Below are 21,132 nucleotides of genomic sequence, written 5' to 3'. Positions count from 1 at the left end.
ACTTCTCTTTCCAGTCTATTTCTGAAATTCTTTTGTAGTAAGACAGCTACTTTGGGATCTTGTATAGAATGTCCTGGGAGATTGAAGTGTTCTCCTACTGGTTTCTCTGTCTTGTAATTCCTGATGTCAGATTTATGTCCATTTATCCTTTGGATAAATTCATGTCCATTTATCCTGTAACCTCCCAGGTCAGTTTACCCACTGGTCCCAATTGGTAACATGCACGGGAATGCAGTCTGAATGTTCGAGCTCAGACCTGACACTCCAGTAGCTGACAGTCCAAGGGGCGGTAGATTCACTCCCTGCTCTGAGCTGTGTGGGTGTGTAAGACTTTAATTAGACCAGGTGCTGGAAAATGCCCACCCCCTGCTTAATTGGGCTTAAGACAACACCCTGCCCCGAAATTTCGAGAGGGTAGTTGGAAGTACACACACAAAAATGGAGTCACTTTTTGGGTATATCAAGTGCAAAGAGAAAAGGGGGGGGAGGCTGTTTTTTCCCCTCGGCTCCTTAATTTTTCCCCAAGCCGCTCCTACAAAAAAATATTTTACCAAAGACTACAGAACATTTCCTTGCTCCGCCAGCTCAGGAACTTTCCTCTCCTCCCACGTACATTCCCTGCCTCCTCTCCAACCAGAGGACTCCAGATCTTTCCCGCCTCTCCCCATACATAGAAGCAGTTTGACACCCCAGGTAATTTTTCTAGCACATTAATTTTAATATGAATGGAGCGTCAAAAGCTCCTTTGGAGGCTGTTAAATTCCCAGCCCGAGTCTGTTTATAGAAGCCGTAGCTGGATGGAAGAGAAGCTCTAATCAGATTGTAGCTACTGGGGTCTTAGGTGGATCAATTATTTTGCAGCTGGAATTGATTGCTTTTCATCGCAGGCCCGAGCCTTTTGATTATATGTTTTGGAAGTACGGAATGAATAGCTTTGGACTTGTTACAGCCATGGGTCCTAATCGGCATGTAGCAGATAGACTTGGCTTGCCAAGTTTCCCTCTGCAATGTGAAGGGCCCTTTCCCTTTTTAATTCGTTTGAACTCTTTGCTGCCCCGTAATTGCGTGCAGTGTTAACGCTTTTTAATGCAATTTTAATTCCAAGCTTATGACTTGTTTGCAGAACAACACCGCGTGGAAGCCAGACTCCTGCCGGGAGTGCGGTTGCCATGGCGACATTGTCCTGTGCAAAGCCGTTGTTTGCAAAAACCCTCGCTGCGACTTCGGAAAGGTAAGGTGACAGAATGACGTCCATGTGGAGAAATGGAGTGGTTGTGGCAAGACCCCAAGTTCAGTCTCTGGCATTTCCTTATAGGGCAGGGAAGGATTTCTGCCTGTAACCCTTGAGAGCTGTTGCCAGTCAGTGCAGACAGCACTGAGCTCTATGGACCAGTGGTTTAACTCCATCTAAGGCTCTATGGACCAGTGGTTTAACTCCATCATGGCTCAGTCAGTAGAGCATGAGACTCTTAATCTCAGGGTTGTGGGTTTGAGCCCCACATTGGGCAAAAGTTTCCTGCAATGCAAGGGGTTGGACTAGATGATCCTCGTGGTCCCTTCCAACTCTACGATTCTATGATTTTAGTTTAATACAGGGGTTACCAGTCTTTTTGGCGATCACTCGTAACCGAGTAAGATTGTCTTCCATAAACTCGGTTTTAACAACGGGTCCGTAAGTGACTGTGGAGTTGGGTTTTTGGAAGACGCCTGTGCCCGATTTTGTTTTGTGCGTGTAGATCAGTGCACGCTGACCAACGCACAGTCTTCGCAGTAGGGCTCTGTTCTGATGGCATGAAGTAGTCACGGCAAACCGGTAGATTCCTGTCTGCTGCAGCCTTCATCCGCCTTCACAGCCGTTGTAACATACCGCTTGTTATCATCTGCCTGTTCTGCCGTTGAGGACTTCTTGGATCATTCTTTGTCTAGCTCCTTCCCCTTGACCTTGCCACCTTGGGTGACCCTGCTGGGAGTACGAGATTCCCAACGGCTTCACTCACAAGGGTGCAAGCCCACTCACCACGAGAAGGTGATGATCCAGTGAGTAGGGTTACCAATGTGGCAGGTGCCCAGTGGTACCTCCTATGGCACCCATATCATCATAATCATCATCACCATCACCATCACCATCATCATCAACAACAACAACAACAACTTATTATTTATACCCCGCCCATCTGGCTGGGTTTCCTCAGCCACTCTGGGCAGTTCCCAACAGAATATTAAAAACACATCAAAAACTTCCCTAAACAGGGATGCCTTCAGATGTCATCTAACAGTTAGATACTTGTTTATTCCCTTGACATCTGATGGGAAGGCGTTCCACAGGGTGGGTACCACCACCGAGAAGTCCCTCTGCCTGGTTCCCTGTAACCTCACTTCTCGCAGTGGGGGAACCACCAGAAGGCCCTCAGAGCTGGGGGAGGAGATGCTCCTTCAGGTCTACAGGGCCGAGGCCGTTTAGAGCTTTGAAGGTCAGTACCAACACTTTGAATTGTGCTCAGAAACGTAGTGGGAGCCAATGCAGGTCTTTCAGGACCTGTGTTATATGGTCTCTACAATGTACAAGATATTTACTTGCTCTCGTTGCTCAGCTCCTGTCAGGGAGTTGTTGCGGCTACTCCCGAGTAAAGACACTCCAGTCCGTTGTGTCTTTAAAGGTTTTATTGTGCATACTATTTACAGTGCAGCGATAGCAGAAAACATGACCGCCTAGTCACTCGCAGAACCTGGCAATGGCGCCCATTGGCTTCGGGGCCAGCATAATAACCAGGGCACCCTGAAACGCCGCCCCTTCACCCTGCGTTTGGGCGCGTGCCTCAATTCGGGCGCCGGAAGGAGCGGGGTCCCTTCTTCCCCTCCCTGGCTGGGGCGGTGCCTGGGCTCCAGCGCCTCCTTGAGCTGTCCCTCCTCCCCTAGATGGTCAGAGTGGTGCAGGGGCTCCGATACATCGCTGAGCCCTTCTTCCACCGTCTGTTCTCCAGAGCGTTGCCAGGGCTCTGATGCCTCGCTGAGCCTTCCCCCTTCCATTCCGCTTCCCCCTGACCCGCTGCTAGCGCTGTCGCTGGGCGAAGTGCTGGTCAGGATGATGGGGGGAGGCTCCCTGTAGGGAGTCCCCCTGACAGTTCCTATTTGCATTCTTCTGTTAGACTGAACACAGCTCCCCACAAAATAATAATAATAATAATAATAATAATAATAATAATAATAATAATAGTAATGCCCACATGGATGGGCATTCCATTCTGAACAGAGGAGGCCTATATTGTTGAGACTGTGTGTTGAAATAACAGGAATGGGCTTTTTTCTAGACAGATGGATTTGTGACACTGGCTGAATGGCTTTTTCTCGTTCAGGGGGAAGTGCTCCAAACACCTGCCAACGCTTGCTGCCCTGAGTGCGTTTCGCAAACGGAGGGATTTTGTGAGCATGAAGGACGGGTCCACGAGGTGAGCATTTCTTGTGTATCCCTTTCAACTTGCAGTTGGCTTTTCTTCTTGGAAATAACTCTTGTCTCGTTCCCTCTTGGGACCTTGCCTTGCTCCTGCAGAGAGACATTCAGAGAACTTCGTGTTGGAAACACAATCTGAGTGAGATCTAGCTGCTTGTCTGGTATGCCGGGCCGAGAGAAGTCTGGTCGCTTGATGGCCGGGCTTTCTTAATATCCACAAAGCGTTGCATTGATCCGCTCGGCCAATTCTTTGGCTGCCTTAGATTTTTCTCCAGTTCTTCCATTCGGGGAACTAGGTCAGAGCAGTCTTATGCGGCATCACACATGGCCTAACCAAAGATATTGCTGCAAATTAACTTTTGGGCAGATACCCAAAGATGAGAAGAGGAATGGGCAAAAAATAATAATAACTGGCGCACTCTCGCTGCCAACTGGGTCATTTTCACAAGCTTGGCATTTTCACTGTGAGAATATGAGTATGTTCATTTCCAGGAGCTTGCTTATTGCATAAGTATAGAGGAAGAACCATTAATCATCTAATTCGTTTGCTCGTTGCAGTTTCTCCCATTTGTAGAAAATTTGGGGCTCGCAAAGAGTAGCGTAGGATTGCCAGCAGACACCTCTCCAGAAAGCAGCCATTGCTCCAAATAGCAGGCCTGTCAACGAGTCTTCACCATGCTAGCAGAAAAGAGAACCTGCATGTATAGAGGCAGTGTATCTCCAAGTTTCATTTGCTAGGGACAAACAGGAGCCAGCCATCACTCCAGATTAGACTATTATTAGAGTGTTGTTTTTGTAGTATTTCCTGTCTTTCCATTAGAAAAAAAAGAATCAACAGGGTGGACTTTTCTCAGGGGCCATGCTAATCTTCTCTGTATCGTTCCAATTTTAGTATATGTGCTGCCGAAGCGAGCACAGGGTGGACTTTTCATAGAGAATGGATGCAACACAGCAATGGGGAACATGTGTCCCTCCAGTGTGTTGTTGGGAATCCAGCCCCTACCAGCGCCTGCCAGAATGGTCAGTGATCTGGGAAGATGGGAGTTTTGGACCCCCAGATGTTGTTAGATCACAGCTTCCCCATCCACGATCCAACAGGGCAGTTGGCTGTGAAAGCTAAATGGATCTGACTGCCAGCTGTTGCCAAGAATACTGGGCATGGATGGACCTCTCGTGTGGCTCAGAAAGCACAGTTTTTATGGGCTGAATCCCACAAAGGCTGCAGTCGAGATGTCTTGGCCAGTTGAGCATGAGACTCTCAATCTCAGAGCCATTGGTTCAAGCCCCCCATTGGGCAAAAGATTCCTGCGTTGCAGAGGGTTGGACTAGATGCCCCTTGTGATCCTTTCCAAAATCTATGATTCAATGAAAGTCATTGTGTGGGCAGAACGACTCCTGTAAACAAAATATTCCTATCCCACAGCAGCCGCCCTGCACCCACCAATCTGTTCTGGAGCACATCAGTTTTTTGGGAATGTGATGGCGGGCACATCGGGGGGAAGGGGAGGAATGGGAATTCTCGTTGCATGAGCGGAAGCTGTTCTGCTCGGACAGCGATTTCACTGGCTACAGCTCTATGCTTTTGGTCTCTGCCCACTTTGCTGCTTATATAACTTTTCCTTTGCTTGCTTCACCAACAGAGAAAGTTGAGATCTAAAGAGTATTTGTTGTTGTTTAGTCGTTTAGTTGTGTCCGACTCTTCGTGACCCCATGGACCATAGCACGCCAGGCACTCCTGTCTTACACTGCCTCCCGCAGTTTGGTCAAACTCATGTTCGTAGCTTCGAGAACACTGTCCAACCATCTCGTCCTCTGTCGTCCCCTTCTCCTTGTGCCCTCAATCTTTCCCAACATCAGGGTCTTTTCCAAGGATTCTTCTCTTCTCATGAGGTGGCCAAAGTATTGGAGCCTCAGCTTCACAAACTGTCCTTCCAGTGAGCACTCTTACAGGGGTGTTATTTGCCAGAGGGCTAAATAGGAACATAAAATGGAGAAACATGGCAGAACATAAAGATTTAAATGTCCTCCTTATTTTTAAAGCAAGGCAATAATGGTTCTAGTTCTAATGTATGTCTCTGAGAGTATTATTGGAACAAATGCAAACATTAAAATATATGAGCCCGGCTTTATTTTCAACCCAGGGCTAGGAGGAAGGGCAATGCTGTTATGAGTTCTGGACGAGCGTGCCGTACAGATCTGGCCATACTTTTGGTAGGGAGTTTAGTGACTGCTGGCTTAGTGGCTAGGAAAATGTCCCTTATTAGAACCAGTGGCCAGGGAATAGCAGAAACATCCCAGAATCAGGGTACAGTAATACCTCGGGTTACGAACGCGATCCGTTCCGGAACGCAGTTCGTAACCCAAATAGTTCGTAAACCGAAAGCAATGGGCGCCGCCATTTTGCGCATGCGCAAAGTGCGATTTTCGCGCTTTGCGCATGCGCAGATCGCGCGATCGCGCGCGCGGCGCTTCTGCGCACGCACGCGCGGCGAAAACACTTCCGGGTTTGCGCAGTTCGTAACCTGAACTGTTCGCAAACCGAGGTGGTCGTAACCCGAGGTACGACTGTACAGTACAGTATTACTAAATTTGCATCTATACATATAATACCTTAGGGACCCAGGTGGCGCTGTGGTTAAACCACTGAGCCTAGGGCTTGCTGATCAGAAGGTCGGCGGTTCGAATCCCTGTGATGGGGTGAGCTCCCGTTGCTTGGTCCCAGCTCCTGCCAACCTAGCAGTTCGAAAGCACGTCAAAATGCAAGTAGATAAATAGGAACCGCTACAGCGGGAAGGTAAACGGCGTTTCCATGTGCTGCTCTGGTTTGCCAGAAGTGGCTTTGTCGTGCTGGCCACATGACCTGGAAGTTATACGCCAGCTCCCTCAGCCAATAATGCGAGATGAGCGCGCAACCCCAAAGTCGGTCACGACTGGACCTAATGATCAGGGGTCCCTTTACCTTTATATAATACCTTAGAACATGTACACTTTATGCAAAGCAGTGTCCTCTTCTTTGGTAGAGTCTCAGTGACTATCAGACTCAGGGGTTCGAAACCCCTCTGAGCAGGATGGGAGGTAGATGATATATCTTTTCCCCTACCAACTAAGGATGATGTAAGGCAGACTGGGAAACAGACTGAGAGCGAGCGAGGTAGGAGCTACACACTCAGAATTGCCTCTTTCTGGAAATCTGAGGTGGGGCAGTGGGGTTTCCTGCTTGTAGGAGCCAATATTACAGAGACACCTTAAATCAGGCATTCCCCAAACTTTGGCCCTCCAGATGTTTTGGACTACAATTCCCATCTTCCCCGACCACTGGTCCTGTTAGCTAGGGATCATGGGAGTTGTAGGCTAAAACATCTGGAGGGCCGCAGTTTGGGGGTGCCTGCCTTAAATCTCCAAGAATCTCTTCTTTCCAAAAAAAAGGAAACCCAAGTGTGGTTGCCTGAGGTTTTAACACCGCCTGGGGAAGTGGGATGCACTTAAAAGTATGTTTGGAATAGATGATGCTGTGGTCGCTTGGATGGGTTTAAAAGAGGACGAGGGAAATGCGTGGAGGGCGAAACCCTCAGCAGCTTACTAGCCATAATGGCCAGCTCTATAGTACCTCTGCTTTTTGGAAGGGGGGGGGCAATGTGCCTCTGAATACCAGTTGCTGCGAATCACAGGTGGGGAGAGTTTTCTGCATCATGTCCTGCTTCCCATATGCATCTGGTTAGCCACTAGGAGAAAAGGATGCTGACCCAAATGGGCTATTTGATCCAGCAGGGCTCGCCTTATAGTCAAATGCTCTGGTTTCCTTGGCATCCCTTTCATGATGGGATTAGGAAATGGGAAAATATAGTCCAGTCCAGTAAAGTCCAGTCCAGCTTCTTCTATTGCCAACAGTTGACAGCTATGTGTTTTTCTGCCCTGTTTCCCCCTGCAGCATGGTACGGAATGGGCTGGCTCCGGATGTACGACCTGCTCTTGTGCCAGTGGGGAGGTCACCTGTACACCCAAGGCTTGCCCTGCCCTCTCCTGCGAGGGAGTGGGGGCCCCCAGGAAAGGAGAGTGCTGCCCACGGTGTGCCGGCAGTGGAGGTGAGTGAGTGAAGGGTGATGATGGGAGAAGGGATTCGTCCTGGATTTGCCCGTCTTGAAAACGTAAGCAGACTTGCCGCCGTCGCCGCAGCTTAGCCAAATGTAATCTAAGCTTGTCCAATAAGCTGTTGCTTATTGCAGGATTTATATAGCCGCTTTTAAATAGGGGAGGAAAATCTGGGGCTCCAGCTATCCATCCATTTGATTGCTAAACCAAATATTACTATTATTATTATTATTATTATTATTATTATTATTATTATTATTATTATCTTATTATACTGCCCTTCATCTGGGGATCAGAGGGAGGCTTACAATATAAAAACACAAAAATACCTAACATATTAACAAACAAAAACACCCCCCACCACCACCACCACATTTTAATAGGCCAAAGATTCATTATTATTTAGGTGCTGATAGTGTCCTCTTGGCTTAACTTTGGTGCCCTGAAAATGCCAACCTAGGCTCACCTTTTCCCACCGCAACCTGTTTTGTGCTGGGCTGTCCTCTCAGTGGCTCACAGCTGCCTCTTTCATTATTAAACCATCTATACCCCTTTCCTCCAAAGAACTCATGTACATAGTTCTCCTCTCCATTTTATCCTCACAGCAACCCTGTGAGGTAGGTTACGCAGTGAGCTTCATGGCTACTTGGGGATTTGAACCCTGGTCTCCCAGGTCCTAGTCCAACACTCTAACCACTACACCACATGGACTCTCTCTTTCTTTGCATGTCCCCGGCCATGTGGCTTTCTGAGGAGCCATGTAGCAGAAGGGATTGACCGCAACACACATTTATGCATCATTTAAGACTGACTTTCTGGCTTCCTGTGTGATCTCTGATTTGCATTTACATGATACCTTTAATGAGGGAACGTTCAAGATCATGCAGAATTCCATGCCTGTTCAGTTGTGTGTGCATCGATTCTAGGCAGATTTACAAATTAGAGCATGAAAACTGGGAATTGAGGCACAATTCTTCCTTCTCCTCCTCCTCCTCCTCCTCCTCCTCCTCCTCCTCCTCCTCCTCCTCCTCCTCCTCCTCCTCCTCCTCCTCCTCCTCCTCTTCTTCTTCTTCTTCTTCTTCTTCTTCTTCTTCTTCTTCTTCTTCTTCTTCTTCTTCTTCTTCTTCTTCTTCTACCGCCCTATACCTGGAGGTCTCAGGGTGGTTCACAGAACAAAATCAAAATACAAAGCCACAAAATATATAATCAAAATGAAAACAGCAACCTACTCCCCTCCTTCACCCTGATGCTCATGGCGGAAGGTATCTTTCCATTCTTCCATGATTATTTTGCTCTTGGGAAAGGGGGAAAATAGGGATACACCAGAGGACCACAAATTTCTCATTTGAAATGGAAGACTTTCCATGTGCTTCTGAATCCCTCCTTGACCACAAGGGACAGATTCAGAGGACAACGTAACTACGGAAGCGTTACAGATATGCCTGATGTTGTGAGATTGCTCTTTGAAAAACGAAGAAGTGTATAACCTCACTGACTCTAGAGTAGGGGTAGGAATCCTTTGGCCTTCCAGATGTTTCTGAACCATTGCTGGCTGTTCAGCATGCTGTCTGAGCCTGATGGGAGCCAGACGTAATGAACATCTGGAGGCCAGAGGTTCACCAGCCCTGCTCTAGAATGTCCCATGAAGCTAGGGAAAAAACCAATGTTCTTCAATGCCTTTTTAGAGCCTTGCTCTTTCGATGGTCAAACGTACCTGGATGGTGAGGAGTGGCGGCCCAGCAAGTGTGCCAGATGTGTCTGTCGGAACGGGACTGCGCAGTGCTTCACCGTAGTTTGTCAGCCTATATTGTGTAAAGAGGTAAGATCGTGCAAGACTTCTCTGCATTTATTCAACTTTTTTTTTAAAAAAATTGTTATTATTTATTTTCAATGTTCAACTTTGCCATCCAGGTACTGAAAAAACAAGGCATTGTCTTAACTTTATCTGTTTCCTCTACAGTCATACCTCGGTTTAAGTACGCTTCGGTTTGAGTACTTTCAGTTTAAGTACTGCGCGGACCCATCTGGAACAGATTAATCCACTTTCCATTACTTTCAATGGGAAAGTTCACTTCTGGTTAAAATACGCTTCAGGTTAAGTACGGACTTCCAGAACCAATTACACTAATACTTCGGGTTAAGTACGCTTCAGGTTGAGTACTCCGCGGACCCATCTGGAACGGATTAATCCACTTTTCATTACTTTCAATGGGAAAGTTCACTTCAGATTAAGTACAGACTTCTGGAACCAATCGTGTACTTAAACCAAGGTACCACTGTACTGTGACTAACTGGAGCTGAGCTTTAAAAAAGGGGAAGGGACAGGCATTTCATGAAAACTTTTGCACCCAGCAAAATGACTCCTCGGAGAGGAATGGAGCAAAACTGTTATTGCCTTAACTCTGACTTGGCTTTGTGTCGACGTCATGTAGTTTAGTTTGACTGCATGGCAATGTGACATGCATTACATTGCTTGCGACGTGATGCCAAATCTCCTCTTTGAGCGAGAAAATGTTTGCAGTTGTATTACTATTGATAACAGTGAGGTGGCCCCACCGTGGTTCTAGAGGACGTGGAACCAAATCACCCTGAGCAGAGGTAGGTTCAATGAGGCTTGGATTAGAAAAGCCAAAATAAGGATGGAGTAAGAAGATACTTGTGTAGGAACAGGGGGGTAGACAGACAGAGAAACTTGCATGCTTAAGCTTTGGAGAGAAACAGGATATACAGGAGAGACTAAAGTCACACCCACACTATACATTTAAAGCACTTTCGTGCCACTTTAAGAGCCATGCCTTCCCCAAAGCATCCTGTGAATTTTGTAGCCTGTTATGGGAAACAATTATTAGGGACTTCTTCCTCAGTGGCCCATGGCTATTGTTGCCATTTCTGGAAAACAGAGACTTTCTGGCAATGTGACTTTTTTAAAAACAACAACAACAACCATGTTCTGATTGGGTCCAAATATAAATAAAAGGTAAAAGGTAAAGGACCCCTGGGCAGTTAAGTCCAGTCAAAGGCGACTATGGGGTTGCGGCGCTCATCTTGCTTTCAGGCTGAAGGAGCCGGCATTTTCCCACAGACAGCTTTCTGGGTCATGTGGTCAGCATGACTAAACTGCTTCTGGCGTAACAGAACACCGTGGCAGAAACCAGAGCGCACGGAAATGCCGTTGACCTTCCCGCTGTAGCGGTACCTACTTATTTACTTGGACTGGTGTGCTTTTGAACTGCTAGTTTGGCAGGAGCTGGGACAGAGCAATGGGAGCTCACCCCGTTGCGGGGATTCGAACTGCCGAACTTCTGATTGGCAAGCCCAAGAGGCTCAGTGGTTTAGACCATCTGCATCCCTTTGGGTCCAAATATAAGCTTCCCCTGAATATAGGCCACACCCCAAAAAGAGATGTCTTACATATTCTCTGCCACCTTCTTCTTCCTCCTCCTTCAGCATCTCACATCCATGTTGGAGATGGACCTCTTTGAGTTCTCTCCAGCGTTCTCTATTTCTTCCTTCCTGCATCCACACCAGGCCTTCTGTTGGTTTTAAATAATCCAACCTTCACATAGGTGGTCACTCCCTTGGTCTTTTGAAATTGTAGGGTCTCCAACCTGCTTTTATTCCATAGGCCTGAGATGTCTCATGCCACATATACCCATTTTAACTTTGCTGCCTGTAAGAGCACAATTCTAGGCCTCACTCAGATTTCATACAAGCTGGATTTGGTGGGGCAGAGTGTGGCCTTTATTCAGATCAATACAAAACGTTCCTGCCAAGAAAGAAGGCGGCTACATTTCCTCCCAACTCATTTGTAGAGAGCCCTGTTTCCATTCTTCATTGCTGAGTACCACCCTCCAAATTACAGCTGGTGTCAGGAGGTTGCTACCTTTATTATTTTTTTTGCTGCTCTGCACATTCCTTTTTTACATTCACTGAACAGCGCCCTTGATATGTGGGCTTAGTCATCCAGGTTAGCAGCTAAAACCTTGGCCGGGGAAGGCATTCAGCAAACAATCTTCATCCTCATAAATTTATTTTCTCTCTTAACATCTTCTCACCTGCGTTGAAAGCAGCCAGGTGTTCACATTAGTAATACCCAGTTCCTTTATTAGATTCTCCCCTCCCAATTTTAGAAGAATTTATAACGCAGTAACATTTAATGGCAGTTAAGAGCCAAACAACTCACCCCCCCCCAGAAGGTATTGTCATGTCAGAGGATTAGTTCATAAAGATATAACCAACCTATTTCCTCTAACAGATTAATGCCAGTTCCTTTTCTGACGAGAGCATAAAACCGTTTTCAGGCAGCATGCTAAAATGCTCTGCGCTGGCTCGGATGCATCGCAAAACACGAAGAGTTTAAAGAAATGAGCTTCAGGACAAGTTGATGGGAGATTCTTGAACGTTTTCATCTCGCCCCACATCTTTGCCACTGATCGCACTATTATTTAATCAGCCAGTCATTAGAATGTGGAAGAGATGTGTCGGTGAGACAAGGAGGGTGTGAATAATCAGACCTGCAGGCCTCGGGTTACTGCAGTAATAGCAACCCAATTCCCCCTTTAGCTAATTTTCAGAATGTTTCAGAATGTTTGATAGATTTCCTAAGATGAGGCTCTAATGGAAAATGCATTAACCTTAATGGTGAGGCTCCTACCTTGTTCATTCTTCTCTCTCATTTTTCATTCCTGTACTGGCAAAGTGTCCATCAGTAAGGCAACGCTGTGTCTTCGTTCCTTCTCCCAAAGTGAAAGATTTCCATTGCCTCCTCGAGGCTAGGAGGCCAGCAAAGGCTGGGTCTGTCTCCTCTTCAAGGGACATCGCTGACGACAGCTACCCTGTTTTGCTGGGGGTGCACAGGGCAAGCGGCAGTGATTGCCAGAGACTCTTCCGGCTCAGCCCAAGGCAGTTCCCGAGGGAACCCTTGTTGGCTGAGTTGGGCAAGATGGGGACAAAGGCTTGCTTTCCAGTAGCTGCTACTGCTTGGGAGAGCCATGAGCAGTCTTTCTGGGGCCTGTAGCCTATTTTGCATTTGCTTGCTCCTGTGCGGTTGTGCGGTAGGAGAGCCTGCAAGGGAGTCATCCTCAGAGTAGGACGAGAATGCCCACCCTCAAGCCAGCACAGTGTAGAATGGGGTGCTATGGGCTCCCCATAATCTGAGGATACCAGCGCCTTTGCTTTTCTCCAATGAATCAGTGGCTCCCATCGAGATTTGAGCGATCTCAGAGTTGGACTTGAAGTCCATAGCTGCCAAGTTTTCCCTTTTCTCGCGAGGAAGCCTATTCAGCATAAGGGAAAATCCCTTTTAAAAAGGGATAACTTGGCAGCTATGACTTGAAGTTGCAAAGCTTCCGCTGTTCCCTTGGGGTCTCCAAGGGGGGGGGAATCGGGGACCCTTGGATGTGCTTTTGAGAGTGCTGGAGGAGGATATGTCAAGGTGATACAGCGCGAATAATCAAAAATTAAATGCAAAAGGGATCCCGAGACACAGTTCATTAATATTGTAGAACAACAGAACAGAGTGGCCTCTTCGCCCTCAGTCTCAACTCTTCTCTCTCTCTGCCTGCCTGTATCTCTCTTTCCACACATTTAGTGCTCAGTCCAGTTCACTTACTTTCTCCCTTGCTGGCCTCCCCAGGCCCAGCAGGCAAGATGGCATAAGGTTGTTGGGTGCTAGAAAATAGGCTGTATCTATCCTTTGCCTTTACCAGTTAGCCATGCCTACAGCTGCAGTCATTTTACCTGATCATCCTGGAGGAAAGGGGCTTAGGTACCCAGGGCAAAGTTAAGGGGAGATCTAGCCCCCTCTTTGCCTCATCTTTTGGCAGGGGGGTCTATGGAGGGCACTAGACTCGGCACTAGACTTTGAGAGCTTTCGCTATTTGCTCTGCTCCATGCCCTGCCAAGTGAAACATTTCCTTATTGATATGGTATCTGACTGTCCATCTGTCCGTCCGTCTGTCTGTCTGTCTGTCTCTTAAAAATGATTTTATGATCTTCAATTTTATACATTTCAATGATTTTATAATCATTTCAGCATTTCAAAACTCCCTTCCCCCTCTTTCTGCGGTTCCTTCAGTTTCCTTTTAATATTTTCTGCATATCCAAATTCACTTAATTTTATCCTTTATTTGTCTACTTTAAATATATACTCTTATAAAACTGCAGATTATTACAATAATCCCGCCAGTGTTCTTATCTGTTTACAGTTTATTTGCAAATATTCCATAAACCATTTCCATTCTTTTATAAGGAGTTTGTTATCTTGATTTCTTATTTTTCCGGTAAGTTTCGCCTTTTCTGCATATTCCATACTGTGTTTCTCATATTTTAAGGCATCCCTACAAAATAAGGCATGGCAGGATTTTCCTGAGGTGGAAAAATATAAGCCGTACTGGGTGGTGGGAGCAGTTCTGTGGCAAAGAAGGGTTGCTGCTGCCGCGTTAACCCCCGGGACCTGGCTGCAGCCTCAGCACGCAGCGCGCGCAGCCCTAGAACCCGGCTGCAGCCTTTGCCTGCCGCGCGCGAAGACCCGGTGGGAGCAGGTCTGTGGTCTGTACAGATACCGGTACCGGTACTTAATTAAAAAATAAGACATCCCTTGAAAATAAGCCATGGTGTGTTTTTTTCAGGAAAAAATAAATATAAGACGTGTCTTATAATATGAGAAACACGGTAAATGTTTGTATCCATTCTTCTTTTGCTGGGACTTCTTCTTCTTTTCCATTTTTTTTTTTAGGGGGGGCAAGTAACATTCTTGCTGCCGTGGTTGCATATACGAATAAATTCCTATACGGTCTGGTTCGTTCTGGCCTTATAATTCCCACGTCTGGTGTCTCTCTTATTATATGCAATTTATTTCCTTCCACCCACCCTTTCCCCAATGCTCAGGATGAAAGTGCGGTTGTACCTGCTGGGAGGTGTTGCCCAAAATGCACTCCGAAATCCTGCTCTGCACCTGGGAGAGCATATGAGGTAAGGGGACCCTTTGATGAGAGCAGGCAGGAATCGACTTGGCGTGGGCTGCATATGACACATTTCTGTTCCTCTCCCGGCACTCGAGGCTTTTGCCGGCATAAACGACTTCTCCCCCACTCCCTTTCTTCTTCTTCTTTTTAACAACCTGCTGCTTTTCTTCTTCCTGGGAAGCCTGACGAAATGAATGAAGGGGATTAAGAAGTAGAAAGGAATGTGCTGGCGAGAGACAACTCAATTCACAGGCCAGTGTAGATAAGGCCATTCCTGTTAACATAGTTTGAAAAGTGGTGTGCAAGAAGAGGAGGGCGAGGCTGGGTGGGAGATAACAGGCCCTGGCGATCCAGGACAGAGCTTAGCATTTATTTATTTTTAAAAAATCAGGAATACATTTTAAGTTGTCAAGCTGGGAGAGCTCATTTGGTAGAGCACCAGACTCTTCATCTCAGGGTCATGGGCTTGAACCTCGAGTTGGGTGGAAGATTCCTGCATTCATAGAATCATAGAATTGGAAGGGACCCCACCGGTCATCTAGTCCAACCCCCCACAATGTGGGAAGCGTCCATGACAGATGACCATCCAAACTCTGCTTAGACGCCTCCAAGGAAGGAGAGTTCACCGCCTCCCAAGGGAGACTGTTCCACAGTCAAACAGCTCTTACTGCCAGGAAGTTTCTCCTGATGTTTAGTCGGAATCCCTTTTCCTGCAACTTGAAGCCATTGGTTTAAGTCCTACAGTGGTACCTCTACTTACGAATTTAATGTGTTCCGAACGCACATTCGTAAGTCGAAAAAAATTGTAAGTCGAATCCCATAGGAATGCATTGGGAGAAAAAAATCGTAAGTCGAAGCAACCCTATCTAAAAATTCATAAGTAGAAAAAATCCTATCTAAACTGCATCCAAGATGGCGGACGGAGTTCCGTTCGTAAGTAGAAACATTCGTAAGTAGAGTTATTCGTAAGTAGAGGTACCACTGTACCTTCCAGAGCAGGAGAAAACAAGCTTCTTCCCTCTTCCATGGGACAACCCTTTCGATATTTGAAGATGGCCATCCTTTCTCCTCTCAGTCTCTTTTCCAGGCTAAACATAACCAACTCCTTCAACTGTTCTTCATAAGGCTTTGTTTCCAGACCCTTGATCACTTTGGTCACCCTCCTCTGCACATGTTCCAGGGGCTTGGATTAGATGACCCTCATGGCCCCTTCCCTACAATTCTATTATTCTATGTGTGCCTGCTCAGGATACTCCATTTGGTTTCTCCTAACCCCCCCCCCCAGTTTTTCATTTTTCTCCTCCCAACAGCCAGCCACCGTTTTGTGGATGCTCAGTCTTCATCAGGCTGTTTGGTGGTGTTCTCCACCCCATGTGGACACTAGCGGTTAACCTGAATGGAGTACTTAACCTTTATTTCTGTTGCGCAGCACGGCGAGCAGTGGCAGAAAGATGCCTGCACAACCTGTGTCTGCGACAGAGGGGAGCCCAGGTGTCTGAGGCAGACCTGCACACCTGTGACCTGTGAGAAGGTAATTCCTGAGCTTGGAATCCTGGGAGAATCCTGGCCGTTTGCTGTTCTCTCTTTTCACGAGGCATCTGAATTGCGTGTTCCTAGGGGGAGAGCAAAATACAGCGTCCTGGAGTTTGCTGCGAGGAATGCGTCCCCTCCAAGGGGAGCTGCGTCCATGACGGCGTCGTAAGGTACCACGACGAGATGTGGAACGGTACCGGGTGCGAGTTCTGCATGTGTGACGGAGGGCGAGTCTCTTGCTGGCACGGAGGGTGTGCCAAGGTGGAGTGTGCCCCGGTAAGAAAATGACCGCTTTTTGAGCCACCTTAACTATCTACTGTAGTTCTCTTATTTATTTACATAGAAGATTCCCAGAAACACTAACTAAAAACTAAACAATCCAACAGGAACAGCAGAAATGAAAGCTGGGAATCTGGGGGTTGTGTTTTATTTGTTATGTTTTGTTTTGTTTTGATAAAACCATTATAAATTTTATTTTCAGCTTTCAATAATTTACGGATACACATCTTACAGTCTCGTACTTCCAATATCATTACATGTCATAGCTGCCAAGTTTTCCCTTTTCTCGCGAGGAAGCCTATTCAGCATGAAGGCATTTCCCTTAAAAAAAGGGAGAACTTGGCAGCTATGTTACATGTCAGACTCCCCTGTCCCCTTTTGCGGTTTCTTCTCTTGTTTATATTTTTAACCCTGGATTTTCCGTTTTTGAACTGTTCTACAATTAATCTGGACAATACTTTTAACTGCTTGATTTAAGTAAACCCTACCGATGCACTTAGTTGCAAACCATGATTTTTCAAATATTTCACAGATATTCCCTGGTTATGGTTCATTTGGGGTGGGCACCAGGGACTGGCAGGATGCTGATGAGTGTGTATGGGGGGGGGAGAGGTGTTGGAGTCTGGCTCTGGAGAGGGGGCCAGCGATTTGTGGGGAACGGGACCAGTGTCAAGGAATTGCAAGGCAAGCGCAGGTCACCCACAGGGCAGGAATAATGTGAGGCAGGAAATGCAATTAGATTTTATTCACAGAAAATGGCAACGCAACAGAGTTCCTCTGACTCGGCCTAATCCAGCAGGATCCATTGCTGAAACTGACCAATGGCCGGCCCCACCCTTCCCCTCTAGCCTCACACTCTGGATCTCTTCAAAGCAGACAAAGGCTGAGTCAAGGGGGGTGGGTTCCTCCTCTGGGCATGTCTGGCCTGTTGCTCAGCAACGGGCAGGACTTTCCTCGGTTGGGGTGTCAGAGGGGGAGGTGAGCCAGCAGGACTGGGTTTGTCCCGCTGCTGGGTAGCAGGGCAATCTCTGACTCCTCTCTGTTTGAGTCTGCACTCACACTACAAATCTCAAACAAACTAAAAAATTCCTTCCAGTAGCACCTTTTGTTGTTGTTGAGTCGTTTAGTCGTGCCCGACTCTTCGTGACCCCATGGACCAGAGCACGCCAGGCACTCCTGTCTTCCACTGCCTCCCACAGTTTGGTCAAACTCATGTTCGTAGCTTCGAGAACACTGTCCAACCATCTCGTCCTCTGTCGTCCCCTTCTCCTTGTGCCCTCCATCTTTCCCAACATCAGGGTCTTTTCCAGGGAGTCTTCTCTTCTCATGAGGTGGCCAAAGTATTGGAGCCTCAGCTTCACGATCTGTCCTTCCAGTGAGCACTCAGGGCTGATTTCCTTCAGAATGGATAGGTTTGATCTTCTTGCAGTCCATGGGACTCTCAAGAGTCTCCTCCAGCACCATAATTCAAAAGCGTCAATTCTTCGGTGATTCTTTATGGTTCAGCTCTCACTTCCATACATCACTACTAAGTAGCACCTTCTAAGTAGCACCTTAGAGACCAACAAAGTTTGTCATTGGTATGAGCTTTTGTGTGCATGCACACTTCTTCAGATACACTGAAACAGAAGTCACCAGACCCTTATATATAGTGAGAGGGTGGGGAGGGGTATTACTCAGAAGGGTGGTGGAAATGGGTCATTGGCTGATAGGTGGGATAAACCTGTGGACGACTGTTAATGACTGCAAGTGGTCTTACAGGAAAAAGCAAGGGGTGAGATGGCTAAAAATAGCTTTATCGTGTATAATGAGATAAGAATCCAGTGTCTCTATTCAGACCAGGTCTCTCCATGGTTTTAAGTTAAACCACAGAGTCTAGGACTTGCTGATCAGAAGGTCGGCAGTTCAAATCCCTGCAACGGGGTGAGCTCCCGTTGCTCGGTCCCAGCTGCTGCCCACCTAGCAGTTCGAAAGCACATCAAAGTGCAAGTAGATAAATAGGGACCGCTCCGGCGGAAAGGTAAACGGCGTTACCGTGCGCTGCTCTGGTTCGCCAGAAGCAGCTTTGTCATGCTGGCCACATGACCCGGAAGCTGCCTGCGGACAAACGCCGGCTCCCTCGTCCTAAAAAGCGAGATGAGCACCGCAACCACAGTGTCGGAGACAACTGGACCTGGTGGTCAGGGGCCCCTTTACCTTTAATAAGTTGCAATTCAGCAACTTACTACAACTCTCAGCCTGTTTTAGAAGGGCCTCTTTCTTCTGACACCCCACCCCCCTTTGATCGCTCCAAGCTCCTGCTCCTACATCTCCCACCTCGTCCCTTCCCCAGACTGCTCTCCAGTGTCCCACCACCATGATCCAGGGTCTAAGTCGTCTTCGGTGTCATCCTTGGGAGGAGGGAGGTCTAGGGCAGGCGCCACCCCCCACTCTTCTTCATCCTGTCAGTCTCTGACAATCAGTCAAGAGACAAGAGTCAGAGGCAAGGGAAACTTCAGAGCTGGAGGGGTGGACCACAGGAGGGGTTGGAGCAAGCTTCCACAAACTCGGCCCTCCAGATGTTTTTGGCCTACAACTCCCATGATCCCTAGCTAGCAGGACCAGTGGTCAGGGACGATGGGAATTGTAGTCTCAAAACATCTGGAGGGGCCGAAGTTGAGGAAGCTTGGGTCGGAGGAAGAGGCAGGCCAGGCAAGTGAAATATTCACCACACTTCTCCAGCACAACAGTAACCCAGAACTGAAGGGACTGAAAGGGGAGGAGCAGAGGAAGTTTCCATGCAGGCACAGTCTCTGGCTGTATGTGTGCAGCCCGTCGAGTGAAGGTACATAAGCTGGTGGAAGGGGAGTGGTTCCCATATTGCTGCAACTGCTCCATAGAGCATGGACCTGGAAATAGCTGCCTAGCCACTAGATTGGTATTCATAGATATCCAAAGCTGTAGAAGTGATGCAAGTGTTATCTTTGACTATAAAAGTTAACCATCTGCTGTGTGCATTCCTTTGTCCACGCTCTCGGCAGTGGGGCTGCCCACTTTCTCCCCCCTCCTGCCACAGATGCCCACATACCCAACCCTGGCAGCTTATGGGGCAGCTGTGCACAAGAGCTATGGGGTCCCAGCCCTAGCTGCAATTGCTCCTGACAACTGGGTAGGGGGTCCATACCGTCTTGCCACCTTTCTTGCCCTTGCTTCAGAATAAATGACGCTAGATAATGTGTGTGTGTGTGTGTGTGTGTGTGTGTGTGTGTGTGTGTGTGTAAGGATTCACAGCATCAATTATGCAAAGTAAGAGACATTTCGCAAATTTGCATTATTTACAGGGGCAGCCGAACTCGACTCTTTTGGATGTGGAATTTGGATTAACTTTAGATGGATAGATATGTATTTTTTAGTCCAAAGTGCACACTCCGCGGCTTATTACCAGTTATGTATTCTAGCTCAGCAGCCCCCAGAGGTGTCATCGGTGCCATTCCACCGAAATATTTTATAAAGTCGGCAACAAAAGCAGCAGGTAGCTTCTCTCTCCCCTTCCACCTGCTTTCAAAACCCTCCTGAATCTTCCCAGGTAGTTCTGTATTTAGGACATTTGCATCAGTAAACCGGAGCTAAATTGAAGCCGGGTCTCCGGGGGTTTCATCCTTCGTTGGGGAAGAATTAACTTTTCTGGTCACATAACTCTGTTTAAGCGGCAACGAGGCCACTGGCGTAGGCAGGGCAGGCAGGCAGGGACAGAATTGTGGAGCCTATGCAAGAAAAGAAACTCATTTTACACGCTTCCAGCAAACTGGTTGGGATGAGCCTATCGACAAGCAGCGAGTTTCAGGTGGCTGTCTCTTAAGTTCTCTGACAAATGTGGGCTTGCATTTATTTATTGATCACCAGATGACTGGGAGAAGGGTGGAGCTTGTTGGCAGGCATTGAACTGCCCCGGGAAATCCCACAATCCTCTCTTGTTGGCTCCCGCCTCACCTCTGCTGTTCTGAGAGAGAGAGAGAGAGAGAGAGAGAGAGAGAGAGAGAGAGAGAGAGAGAGAGAGAGAGAGAGCAATATCCTAGGCATTCTGGGACATTTTTAAAAGGGTGCCACTGTGGGCGCTTAAGATCTTTTCCTGAGCACGGCGGGGGCTTCTGTTTCTTTTTGAGGCTTGGGTTAATACGCCTGTTCCTTCACAATGAACAGCTATAGCTGCATTTGAGAAGCGGCGACAGCACATTGTGTGGCATGAGCAGTGCTAATGTGAACCACAGTAGCTTTGTATAAAAGGAGTTCAGGCCCAGCAAATAATAATAATAATAATAATAATAATAATAATAATAATAATAATAATAATAATTTACCATATTTTCCCGTGTATAAGACACCCCCATGTATAAGACAACCCCTATTTTTTAAAACCCAAAATTAAGAAATTAAGTTGTTTAGCTTTTTTGTGTGTGGGGGGGTCACTTCCGCCAATCGCTCACCCACTTTTCCGCCACTGCCGATAGCACACCTTGCCGCAGCCGCCACCAACAGCCTGTCCTCCCACTTGCCACAGCCACAGCCACAGCCAATCACCAGCAGGCCTTGCCACAGCCACCAATCACCCGCCCAGTCACCACTGCCAGTCTCTTGTTTGCTGCTGCCATTAACCACACATCACCCCTCTGGCATTCACTATCTGTGTATAAGGCGACACCCAATTTTTGCCTTTTTTTTTAAAAGCAAAAAAGCAGCGTCTTATACACAGAAAAATGCGGTGCTTATACGCCGCCCATCTGACTGGGTTGCCCCAACCACTTTGGATGGCTTCCAGCATAATATACAGAAACACAACAG

The 21,132-nt window shown here is 47.4% G+C and overlaps 1 protein-coding gene and 1 pseudogene across 1 annotated transcript in view; one reads left to right on the top strand and one right to left on the bottom strand.

Moving 5' to 3' along the window:
- Positions 1-21,132, top strand: part of FRAS1 (Fraser extracellular matrix complex subunit 1) — a 328,899-nt gene that overhangs the window by 125,913 nt on the left and 181,854 nt on the right. Inside the window, exons 3-9 of the mRNA XM_060278390.2 lie at positions 1,124-1,231; positions 3,354-3,446; positions 7,377-7,530; positions 9,223-9,356; positions 14,426-14,509; positions 15,932-16,033; positions 16,120-16,311. Of these exons, the coding sequence (XP_060134373.2) occupies positions 1,124-1,231; positions 3,354-3,446; positions 7,377-7,530; positions 9,223-9,356; positions 14,426-14,509; positions 15,932-16,033; positions 16,120-16,311 (867 nt within the window). The remainder of the gene's footprint in view (positions 1-1,123; positions 1,232-3,353; positions 3,447-7,376; positions 7,531-9,222; positions 9,357-14,425; positions 14,510-15,931; positions 16,034-16,119; positions 16,312-21,132) is intronic.
- On the bottom strand, positions 4,269-4,364 carry LOC118084588 (U6 spliceosomal RNA; annotated as a pseudogene).

Source organism: Zootoca vivipara, chromosome Z1 (assembly GCF_965207765.1).
Source record: "Zootoca vivipara chromosome Z1, rZooViv2.hap1.1, whole genome shotgun sequence".
NCBI lineage: Eukaryota > Metazoa > Chordata > Lepidosauria > Squamata > Lacertidae > Zootoca > Zootoca vivipara.
Note: the sequence above shows the minus strand (reverse complement) of the source record. Positions and strands in the feature narration are given on the sequence as shown.